A 13209-nucleotide genomic window follows, 5' to 3' on the forward strand; every position below is an offset into this window, starting at 1 on the left:
ATATCTACAAAAAAATAATTTGTACCACATGAAGATTACCAAAAACAGTAAAGATAGGATATATAAAGACAAATTTGATAAAGTTGGGGTTTAAAAAATATATTAGGGGTTTAGTAGTTGTGCTTATCTACTAAATTCTTTTTCCAGAAGGGAATGTGCAGCTCTATTATATTCTTTGATAACACTGTAGCGTCACACTTATAAATGTGACTGGGTACATAACAAAGATAAGGTTTTGGTGCTTCTTCATCAAATAGGGTTTTAGCTTTTCTGCTAGTTTACAAAGATTTCCGCAAAAAAATAATTACCTTTGAACTTCAATGCAATTAACTTACCCGACTCTGTCCAATTTTGTGAGTTTACTATTCTTTTCCTTATTTACCACACACTTTGTTTAAAGAAATTCAGCGCAATTAGAATATTAAAAACAAAACATTGTAAATCGCTTGGAAGTAGAAAATGGGGTTATGCTTAGGCAAAAGGGAGTCGCGTTTTTAAAAACTGGTGGACATTATGCAGGACAACCATCACACTAAATGCAATTTAGTGTTAAACAAATTGAAATTTTTGAGTTTGTTCCTGTGCTAAATTTAAATTCACAGCATTATTATATAAATATTTTATTCTTATCGGAAAACAAAATGGGGTCGCAATTTAATTCTGATTTCATTTTATTTAAATTGGGGTTACTTTATTAAAAAGGTTGGAGACCACTGTAGAGGGGGTCGTAAATCGCGTGAATTTTACGATTTGGTTTTAAGCAATTTTTTTTAAGTTTCAAGTTTTTGCTTCTATGCTACTAAAACAGTAGTTCATCATATTTCAAATATTATAAAGAAATTTCCACAGGCAAACTGTAATTATCATTTTTATAAAAAGACTAAGCCTAAGTCAGGGGTGTCCAACAAGCGGCATGCGTGCCAAATGTGGCATGCAACCTAATAAAAAATGGCATGCAAGCCAATTTCCCCAAAAGCTCAATTTGTTATTCAGCCAATTGTCAAAAAATACTAAGTTTGTTATACAGCCAATTGCCATTGTTTGTTCACAATATAAAACGATCGCAGCAATCACGACAATCAACAATTACTTCTGATATAGTAATATTATACTGTGTGGAGGCTGGCATTCTTGGTGTAAAGAAACAAAAGCTCACCGAGAGACACTTTGATGCAGTGGTGTGCATTTCTAATAGAAAGTTTTTTTTTCAAGTTTAAATAAACGTTCTTATTTTTGGTAAAAAAGCGCTTTTATGATTAAAAAGAATTGGTTCGGTTACGAAACTTTGGCACGGGAAGAAGTTATTAGATAAAAATTGGCACGCCGGCATGTTTGAGTTGGACACCCCTGGCCTAAGTGAACAAAAGCATGTCAAGCTTGCAATTATGACTTGTTAGTCTCACAAGTGGATGATATAATCACTTTAAAACTAATTGTTTATCTGTGGATCAAGGGTTGCATCCCCTTCTAACCTGTTTAATCCAGTAGTTAGCATACTGAAATTATCACTGGCGGCTAAGGTTGTGTAATACATTTTAGCGTGACTCTTTTAGAAAAAACAAGGGATCTCAAAAGACAGCACGATATGTGGGTTCTGCTTTTTGTCTTGATCAATCATTTTAAGACCATAATCGGCAAACTTTATTTGTTGCGGCCCCAAATTCTCTGTATTTAGTGGTCGAGGGCTCTAGTATTTAGGCGGCGAGGGCATAAAAATGTTGAGTAGGACATATAGTAGACAATGTACTTGACAAATAAATTTATTTAAACCCTAAAATATTCTAAAATTAGAGCCTAAATAAAATCTTAGCTACCATGCTTTTTTTAAATACAGTACAATATATATGGAGGCCTGATTGCATTCCACTGCTTTCCTGTCAGAGATCTTTGGCGTGGAATGCTAGCCAAAAACCATGCCAGTAACGTTATTTGGCATGGAATAACTGGTGAATTTACCAAAACCAATTGTTGTGCTTGGCGTATATATTGTCCTATTTTGGCGTATGACTTTAATCGAAAAAAATTTTGTTGTGAATCTTTGGCGGCCACAAATTATAGAATGCAGTCAAGCATGTAGGACCCTTGATAAAGGTAAAAATACCCACAACTACATGATAAAGGTAAAATATTAAAAATTATTTTGCGGCCAACAGTTTGGCGACCACTGTTTTAAGACATGATATGTGCTGGTCTAGAATCCTACCACAGCGTTGAAACATTTATTAATCAATGATTTATTAATCAAAACACATTATTTGGGTTTGAGCGTCAGTTACGACAGTTAGTGTTTGAGTGAGTCAAGTATTATTATTTATTAATATTACTTAACCTACCCAAACTCACGACCTAACCCAAATAATGTTCATTGTGGTAGGATTCTAGACAAGCGCCTTTAAATACATGATCATTTTTGAAGATTCTTGCTTATTCTGTTTAAAAAAAATTACTTGCACCTTACCATACTTTTCATAGTGGGTATTCTGCAAGCGGATAATGACTTTATATTATATTTCATGCTATAAGTTTTCTGTACGTTGTTTAAGGGAGATAATTCAATAATAGTTTTTGTAAAAGATATTCAATATCATACCTTCACTATAATATAGGGTTAGATTATCCAAATAACAGTTAACCGGTTAACCGATTAACCGCAGTTTTTTTTTCTATCTGATATCCGGATATAATTCTGCCGGTTAACCGGCTAAAAGAGTATCGTTGCTAATGCGTTTTACACTTTTTAGTAAGTCTGAACATTCTTCGTTACGTAGAGGCTGACTCCCGCTGAGCGCAATTAAACCTTTGTTCACACTTCTAATGTCTTATATTTTCAACTACGGTACTCGTAAAATGCACGAGTGAAATTTAGGCGCTCTTTTACTATTGTACGTAAAAATTAATAAAAAAAAAACTTTCTTCAAATGCCGCACACCACAACGCATATTGTTTGGGTTAGGGTTAGCGTTTGGTTGAGGGTGGGTCAAGTCATTATTAACAATAAACATAATTACTTGACCCACCCTCACCCAAACGCTAACCCGCACCCGAAGCCAAACAATATGCGTTGTGGTATGCGGTATTATTTTGTTTTGTATTTTGCATAATTTTCACCTACATATAAGTGAAAGAGCGCCGAAATTTACTATCACGTCACAAAGAAAGCATAATGAATGATTCTTTTAATAGAAGACTGCATTCTCATGGCAAGGTAAAGTCTGGTAGTGTCAGTTGAAAAGCTTTTTGCGTGATTTTTCTCGTATTCGCTCGTACTGCGCGTGTACGTGGTTCGTGTACAATATAACTGTGTAATGATTTTACAATCCATTTGTCATGCAAACCTCGTGAAATCGATTGTCTCACTTAGCAGTTATTATCCGGTTAGATAAATTCCAAATATACGGATATATCCGTTATCCGGATAGTAAAAATTATTGATATCCGAACTAACCCTACTATAATAATACATAATTCGCCAAACATTCTACATTTGAACATATTGAAGTCGATTGCTTACCTGACAACACTTACTCACGCGTAACAATTACTGACGCGTAACACCATAGAATACTAAAACACCAAAGAGACTATATCATTAATCTTTTCGGTAACACGAAGTGTTAAAAATAAAACAAACCTGCTAATTATTAAAATCTCTAATCAATAATAACGCAACGTTATGTTTAGTGAGCATGTAGTATTTTTGGCGCTGTTCTAGTTATCTAGTAGGCTTACCCTTTAAAGATAATCTCTGATAAGAAGCCTATTACAAGTATTCCATATGAATCATCAACTGACAACGCCGCCAACTTCGACATTGAAAATATTCCTTTAAAATAGCCTACAAGTGGCAAAGCCATGCTGTAGTAAAAATTTTTTTGACAGGTTCGGGATAGTTTGAGATTCAACTTCTCTTCAAATATTCGGGTAATTTTCGGTTTTTGGGACATTGCACGTAGAAGCAACACCTAAAAATGCAAAATAAAAAGGAACGGTATTAAAGTAGCCTATATTATTTCAGCATAACAGACACTAGGGGTACAACAGGGCAAATGTTTTTATATTTTCTGTACAGTAAAAATACCCCCAAAATCATAACGTTTAATACCTTCGCTTGTTACTATTGCACGTAGGTTAAGTTTGATTTGAAACGAGCGTAGCTTGGTTTCAATTGTTGAATTATAGACATTACAATACAGATTTTTGAGTTGTATTTGGAGAAAGGCCTAAGTCCCGCTGCCAGTTTTTTCGTTGCTTGTCCGGGAAAACCGATACATAGCCTACTGCTTAGTTTTATTATAAAGAGCCTTTGGAGTGGCACATATGAAAAAGTTCCGTACATTTGTTAACTAAAAACTCTTTGTTTTTCGAAATGTCGTCAGTATCCCATTCGGGTGCTAAGGTAGCAATCGTTTTAATGAAGGATTTCAAGTCTTCGTTATTCGGTTTAAAGTCGTATTTTATTGCCAATTGGTCATTCTTAAGAGTGTTCGAGTATTCCCGCATCGATGAGAGGCTCGAAGTGAAATCTTTGGCTTTTAAATTTGACGTTCTTTGACACCCACAGTGACCTGCTGTGCGTTTTACTTGAATGGACAATTTGGATTACGGCTCTGAGGTCTGATATTATTTTTCGTATAGTTTGCAGGGGGACAATATTTTCGCTTTGTTTTGAGTTTATAGCTGCATTAAGGATAACCCATTTTTTTCTAAAAGTTTCCAAGGGACTGTGTAGTTAGCATCCAAAAATTTTTCTAGGTAGCCTATACCCATTTAAATTTAAAGCTAAACTATATAGGAATCGACATCTAACATATTTGCACCTCCTAGTTCAAGGTTTGCAGTCAGCAGTTTGTTTCTTTTTTACTCTTTTTACCCCAGATAAATTGAAATAATTTGGAATTTTATTGACGAACAAAAGTATTCGGCAAGGTAATTGATAGAACATTACGGTACATTTGTAAATTAACCTTGGTATTATAAGGCTTTGTAAAATACATATACTGAGGCATGCGGGTTTAATTGCAAGTCTCATTAAACTAATTTGCCTCGGCAATCAACCTCACTATTACTTCAATAAGTATTGCTGTTGTCTGATTACAAATCCACAAAGTTTGTGTTGGCTATTATGGGCAAACCGGCTAATGCCGGCAAGCACAACCACTCACTGTATTGACTAGACAAGACTGGATATATATTGATATAACGCGCTGCTTATAACAAGGTGAAAATTTGCATGAACAAAAACAAAGGCGACACAGAAAAGCGGAAATGATTTATAACCAGGAGCTTTTTTGGCAGCCGGGAACTTTAACAATAACGCGTTCACACAAGTGAAATACTTTTATCTGTTACGGAAGTATGTGTCACGATATAACATTTATCATGTGTGAAACAGCCGAATGCTTTGTTCTCAGAATGACAGCGAGTGTTTGGTAAAAGGCGTGAAAAAGTGACAAATCATAAATCGTAACATATTTGATAAATACACAATACAATAAATTCCAAATTATCCACTAATTATTACTTATGACGCTACAATACGACCGAAGAGAGTTAGACCGCGGGACGATATGTTTAAAATTGTATTGACCTTTCCAATAAAATTTCCGAAGTTCAGTGAAAACAACTGTTTTCTATCTCTAATTGGAATTTTCAAACCGAGATAGCGGAATAATGTGTTAGGCCATGTCAAACCTGTCTGCATAGGGTTTTTGTTTATTTGACCGTTTTGGACCTACAAAGAACGCAATAATTTTTCCCATATTGACTGCGCAACCTGTCATTTCAGTAAACAGATTAATAACACGAAATAGCCGATCAAAATCAATTTGTTTGCCTCTGAGAAATATTAACGTGTCATCAGCGAGGAGGGACACTTTAAATTCGGTGTGTTTAATTTTTATTCCTTGAAAAGGATCTTCGCGCAGTGCCTTCGCCAGACATTCAATACATACCTCGTTCTATTATAATCTCTTCCGATAAAAAGTTGTTATATATTTATTATTCTGCAAGTTGGTCGAGAGTAGCAACATTTTATCCAGTTTATTAACTTATCCCCAAACCCAAACGCGTTTAGAACAGAATAAATAAAATCACAACTTATTGTATCGAACGCTTTGTAAATGTCCAAGCTAAGTACCGCTCCTGGAATTTCATAAAAGTTGCAGGAGTCCATGATGTCAAAGAGGATACGGAGATTATCGCCTATGTACCTCCCCTTCATAAAACCATTTTGGTCTTGATTAATCAAGAGTTCAATATATGTTTTGATTCTGCTGTTTATAACTTTGGACATTATTTTATAATCAGTGTTTAGTAACGAAAGGGCGGTAATTTGTTGTAAGTAAGGGGTCTTTCTGTGGTTTTGGTATGAAGGTCACGACCCCTTGCGACTGACTTTGGCTAAATTGACCGATATTCTCAGTGTAGTCCCAAGCTTCGCAAAACAGATATTTTATATCTGGCCAAAACGTTTGGTAAAATTCAACCGGCAATCCGTCGAGACCCGGTGACTTATTTCGAGGCGTTGAGTTAATCGCAGACTTAATTTCGGCCGTTGAGATGGCTCTTCGGTCCTTCGTAGCTGGGAAGCGTTTAATTTCGGAAGGTTCAGGTTTGCCAGGTTAAGGTCGATTTGTGATTGCTCGCATTTCGTATTGTGTCTTTTGTATACGTCTCCAAAAAAGCGTGATAACTCTGTTAATATTGTTTTTCGATCTGTATAGACGTGTCACCATTTTTAAGACGGTTGATCGATTTCTTAACCGCATGACGTTTTTATAAATTAAGAAAATATTTTGTGTTTTTTTTTACCCTTTTCGGCCCAACGCGCCCTGCTTCTAATTATCGCACCCTTCGTTTAGTTTTCTACTAGTTGTTCCAATCTGCATTTATATTGTGTTAATTTAACCGCAAGTCTCGCGTCAGCAGAACTGTTGTCGCGACTTATTTCGTGTTCGAGCGCTTCCTATATTTCTATCCAGTTCATTCTGGCGAGCAGTGTTTTCTTTTTTCAATCTAGCACTAAATTTATTTGAAACGCCGCGAAGGACTGGTTTAAGAGCATCCCACCTAACATGGGGATTGACGTGATTTGCCGGATTGGATATTATGTAATCGTTGATAGTTTTTTATTAGATCAGTATATGGTTTATTCAACAAGCGCGTGTTAAACTTCCAGTATCCCTTACCGTGTTCATTTGGAGCTAGCTTTAAAGACAGCGTCACGATTTTATGGTCGGACATAATACCTGTGACAATGTTGGCTACTACAACGTTAGTCAATAATGATTTTGAAGTTAGAAAGAAGTCTTTACGAGTCGCTGTCAATGGTTTTGTTTTTATTCTAGAGCAGTGCTTTTCAAGCGGGTGTATCGTACACCCCAGGTTGTACCATGATTTTTAAAAGGTGTACCACTTTGATGGGGTGTACATGGTGTGCCAGATAGCGCATGATAATAGGCCGATGACTAGCTATCTGTTACTTTGTATAGCCACAAAATCGTGTCAAAACAACAGGCAAACTGGTCGCACGATAATATAATAGGAATATTACCTCACAAAGGTCAGGGAGAGGCGGCAAAGTAACAGATAGCTAGTCATCGGCCTATTGTCATGCGTTATCTGGTACACCCAGGGCCGGATTAACCAATAGGCTAATAAGGCTATAGCCTTAGGCCAGGGGCGTGCAACTGTTTATCGCAGCGGGCTATAATGTATAACTATGATGGTGGTGCGGGCCGGACAATCGAACAACAGATATATTTTTTTAAACAAATTTTTTATTGGAAAACCGCGTAGAATCAAGTTACTCATTAAGCAATTAATGAGATGTGTGATATCTTCTCTCACCAGAGATCTTGTTAGTTTTGGCAGAAGTGCCAACTCGAAGTTCACTTAACAAGTGCTCATCTGTGAGCTGATTCCTGAATTTTGTCTTGAACAGGCTTTCCTTTTTCGGCAATTGCTTTCGATAACTTATAGCCCAGTTTTGTAACAAGCTCAACGTCTTTCTTATAACAATGAAATACCTCTTGTTGTTTGCTCAAAGACTTTTTCAATTGCAGCATTTTATCAACCCGCAATTGACCTACAACGCTATCATAATTAGCAGAGTGTTTCAACTATAGTGTCCCTTAGAAATTATACTCTTTTATTACTGATATAACGTTTTGACAAAGCAGGCAAACTAGATCTTGCTTGTTGAATTTCCACCTTTAATATAATCAACCTTTCTTGTTTGCCAGCAAAACAAGGCAGTTTTACTACAATGCACACTATGACGCAATAATGGAGGTTCGGACAGTGTGACGTAATACAAATTGATAAATGCCAATGATTCCGTTACAAATAACTTCTTAAACAGTGAAAAATTTAAAAAAACAATGGGCTACTTGACGTAGTCTGTGCGGGCCACGTAAATAGGTCTCGCTATAAAACAAATAAGCTAGCGAACTTGCAATTACGTTTGGAGTTATGTGAAAATATGCAATTTAAGTCGAATTTAAAAGCGACAAGAAAAATTTGAACCTAATTTTAATTTTTTAATGCAAACTTTAATTCATATTTAGAGGTGGACGTGACGCATAGAGCACAGATAAACAACGTCGTACATTGCTTGACATATTCGCGATTATTCAGTTGTTGGGCACGTTGACCTAAAAGTTAAGGGTAAAATACGTAAAGATTTCGCACATTTTTTTTGCTTTTTGAGGCTTTTAGTTACCTATATTGCAAAAAAGACGCTATAAATCGGAAGAAACATACAGCATGGAATTAAGTAAAGTAGGTTGACAAAATTTGAATCGTTATTTAGAAAACGGTTGGTATTTCGTTCATATTTTATAGACGAAATGCATTTGACCGAAGCGCAAAAAATATATAAACATTAGGCTGAGTTTGTTAAATTTTCGTTAAAGAGAGTCCCAAAAAATCGCGCGAAACATACGAGAAAGACAGAAGAAATTCGCGCGAAGCCCCAAAACAATCTCCATTTTACTATTTAAAACAGGCTAACCGCGGGCCGGATTAAATTTTAGACGGTACTCCGACTGTTAGGTATTAGTCCTATTTTGGTCTTATTAAGAAGTGTGTTTTATTTCGACGTTGATGTTGTTCTTATTTGGGTCTTATGGCTGTAGTCCCCTCGCAAAGATAGATATATTGTTAGAGGTTTGAATGTCGATGACATCATTCATAAGGTTGGTTCACACTAGACGCGTGGCGTTAACGTAAAACGCTTAAAGAAAACGCTTTCGAGCATAATGGTTGGAGGTTGTAGTAAGACGTAATAAGAATATCAAAGCCCATACAGAAGTAGGTATCATTTTGGACGTTTCGAATAACTCTTTATTCATTTTCAACATCCTCAAATTCCGTTTGTACATGGGTGTAATTGAATTTAGTAGGAAAAATACCAAAATTCAATCCTTTATTAAGTACCGTTTTTTCCACAGACGATAAGTTCTTCTTGGATAGATTAATTATGACTGCAGGCTGTGTGTCATCAAAATTGGTGACAAGTCCGAGATTTTTTAGTTTCTTGTTGTGGATGGTTCTTGTGAAAGCAACTTGTTCCCGAGAACGAACGTCTAAGAATCTGTTGACGTAGACACGCGATAAAGCCCCAATCTGTTGGTTAAGTATTAGACGAATATCTTGCTCTTCGTGCAAAAGCATGTCTATTCGTCTATGGTGCGCTTTAATCTCATTGGTCAATAAGTTCTTTCGGAAGGTAGCTGTTCTTTCACAGTGTGCAAGTTGACGTTTGTACAGCTTGAATCGTACAAACTTCGGTGTAAGATTGTAGCGTAGGCAAGTCCGTAGAAAAGATACGTCCTCGCGCTTTTTGGCAAGCTTGCGGATGGTACTCTCCAGCTTGCGAAGAGTTCTTCTCGTCTTTTCTCCATAGTGGCTGACAATAAACTTTGGAGCATAATGGTTGGAGGTTGTAGTAAGACGTAATAAGAATATCAAAGCCCATACAGAAGTAGGTATCATTTTGGACGTTTCGAATAACTCTTTATTCATTTTCAACATCTTTCGGTTGGGCAAGTTAAAATATTTCAACTTTGACGTTTTCGGTTAGGAGGCTAACGCTAGAAGCAAAACGCGTTTAGTGTGAACCAGCCCTATACGTTTGCTAGCTGTGGGGCTAGGAAAATGCAGGTTCAGGGCCGGATTAACATAGTGGCAGATGTGGCAGCTGCTACGGGCCCCGCGCTTGGTGATTTTTTTGGCAAAAAAATGTCGAACATAGTTGGTAAGAAGTTTTTTTTTTTAATATTATGGTTGTTACTTGTAAATTTAAATTACTAGACCCAAAATATAGTCCATTCCTAATTATTGTAAACTTTAAAAACAGTAATTTCCACTGGAGGCAACTGCCTTGATCGAGTGCTGTTACGAACACAACAATGTGACCGCTACTATGGAATTACTTAAACACATTTCAGCCTGTATACCCAGAAGTGTTAACTATTAGTTTCGCTTTCAGCTTGGTTTCCCAATCACACACAAATCACTCATGTTAGCTCGCATTTTTCGTACATCGAACTGCTCTGCTTTAACGCAGTAAACATCACGCCACTTTTGAGGCATTGTGACGTAATACGAACGGTTTTAGTTGTAAACAAGTTTAATATGGTATTTTTTATCTGAAAAATATGTTAAATACCACTGTTAGATACTAGTTGTGACAAGGTAGTCCTAGTTGTTTAAGAGAATATTCGAGGGAATGGCAGCTTCGCATTTGATTTAAACTGTATTTAGCCTATTGCTTCTGAGAGAAAATTGTAAGTAAGTTCTAACTAGCTATTTTGTGATTGAGACAACTATAGCACCTTTCGAAAGAAAATTGTAAGTAAGCTCTAACTAGCTATTTCGTGAATAAGACAACTATAGCACCTTTTGTACTAAACTTAGCCAGCTGGTTGAATGGTAGAGTGTCAGCCGAAGGGCTACAGTAATTCCTATGATAGTCTGCTGTACTTTGTGTTTATGTTGTCAGGTATATTACTGCTAACTCTTATGAGACTACTTCACAATGACTTCACGAGACAGAGATATGGGAAGGAAATATCTTTCCGTAGCAGAGAAAGCCTGAAGAAAAAGAGAGGCATCAGAACGGCAACAGAAATTTCTGCAAAAAATGCCAAAACTCGCATCTTTTTTTTCTACTCCGTCACCATCTGCTGTGAGCTCAACTTTTCATGAGGATGCTAGCATGCTGGAACTTCAGCAGCCTTGCTCAAGCTCAAGTACTACCGAGCAAGAACAACAGGAACCAACCAAGGAAATTTAAACTCAACAGCCTTCCTACTTACCAACATCTAAGGTTCTAGATCTGGCAGCTCAATCCAATGACTTGATGGAGTGGCCTCTGGTTCTTGAATATGAATAAAAAAGAAATTGGCAGCAAGGGGCAGTTCAGAATGTCAGCACATGAACAGCGACTTTACCAAATCAATAAGATTCTATGAGGCTGAGGGTTGCAATAGATTTTGCAAAAAGCAATATTTTACACATGTGCATAAATCTACAAGTGAAAAGCGGCTTAGGGAGTGGTTATGCTACAGCGAGACCAAAGGCAATCTGTATTGTTTTACCTGCAAACTAGCAGCCTCATCCAACACTGAATTGAACGTGTTTTGTGAAGGTTTTAATGCCTGAAAGCATGCACAGCAGCTGATACAGAGACACGAGACAAGTTCGACGCACAAAGCTGGGGTCCTGTACCTGATCAATCTCAGAAAAGATGGAGAAAAAATTGATGCCGCCCTGACGAAACAACTTGAGGACGAGAAGAAATACTGGGGTTTCCTACTGGAGAGGATCATTAATGTCATAAAGTTCTTATGTAAAAGAGGGTTGGCCTTCAGAGGAACGGATGAAACAGTAAAATCTCCTAACAACGGAAACTATTTGGGACTGCTGGAGCTCATTGCAACTGTAGATTCTTGTGCCAACACATCAAGATGCATGCCAATCGTGGAAAAGGACACGCTTCCTACTTATCAAAGACTATTTGCGAAGAGGTAGTCGAGACATTGGGAAAAGCAGCCGAAGATATAATCGTCAGGGAACTGAAAGAAGCTAAATACTTTTCCATATCACTAGATATGTCAAGCCAACAGGGCCCGTGGAAAGGTTTCTTGCTTTTCTGACAATGGAGGGCCATACTGCTCAGCAGATTTTCGACAGCCTGGTGCTGCACACCAGTGAGAAGGGTATCAATCTTGCCGATTGCCGTGGACAGAGTTATGACAATGCGTCCAACATGAGCGGGAAATATAACGGGGTACAGGCACTTGTCAAAAAAAAAATTTAATGCTGTTGCAGAATATGTTCCATGCTATGCTCATTCGTTGAATTTAGTTGGTGTATGCGCTGCACAATCGTGTCCAGAAACAGTTCAGTTTTTTGACTTCGTTGAAAATATTTATGTATTTTTTGCTGCTTCAACACACCGGTGGTCCGTTCTGGAGCGTTCAGGGGGTGGAGTGCCAAAGAGGCCCTCTGCAACACGATGGTCCGCAAGAGCTGACGCCATTAAGGTTATTAAATAACGTTTTCCTTTTATAAAGTAAGCATTGGAGAAACTTGCGAAAGACCAAGAGCAAAAGCCAGAAAGTCGACAGCAGGCAAATGGACTCCTCGATAAAATGGAGTTGCTCAAAACTGGAATTTTATTGTTTTTTTGGAACAGCGTACTCGAGCGCTTTCAGGCAATTCAAGCTTTTCTTCAATCAAAGCAGCAAAACCTCAACATTGCTTCAGCATTGTGTGCCTCTTTGGCAGAAACCCTACAGACTTTTAAAGAACAATTCGCTAAGTTTTAGTTAGAGGCGCAGAAGCTGACTCAAGGGCCAGATTACAGAACAACAAGAACAGAAGAATTGTTCGAAATCGAAGACGCGATGATGAGGATGTAGGCAGTGGCCGTTTAGTTCCAGATGCAATGGATAATCAATCACCTAAAGACAGATTTCGGGTAGAAGTTTTTCTTGCAGTATTGGACAGCCTATTATCTGCGCTGGAGAAACGTCGCGAGGCATACACCCAATTGAACACACGGTTCAGTTTTTTTTGCGAAATCTGAATGACCTAACACCTGCGCAGATCCAAGAAAGTGCTGACAGACTTTTAGAAGCATATCCTCAGGATTTGGAAGACGGATTAAAAGATAACTACCTCAGTTTTCAGAATTCGTAA

The 13209-nt window shown here is 37.4% G+C and overlaps 1 protein-coding gene across 1 annotated transcript; it reads left to right on the plus strand.

Annotated features, from left to right (window-relative positions):
* The first annotated feature begins 11213 nt into the window (after positions 1-11213).
* On the plus strand, positions 11214-13209 carry LOC146164368 (zinc finger MYM-type protein 1-like). The gene is made up of 4 exons (XM_083380715.1): positions 11214-11255; positions 11671-12032; positions 12115-12295; positions 13117-13209. Exons 1-4 carry the CDS (start codon positions 11214-11216, stop codon positions 13207-13209), a joined length of 678 nt encoding a protein of 225 aa, XP_083236841.1.

This window comes from Ascidiella aspersa, chromosome 2, assembly GCF_963924565.1.
Source record: "Ascidiella aspersa chromosome 2, kaAscAspe10.2, whole genome shotgun sequence".
NCBI classification, from domain to species: domain Eukaryota; kingdom Metazoa; phylum Chordata; class Ascidiacea; order Phlebobranchia; family Ascidiidae; genus Ascidiella; species Ascidiella aspersa.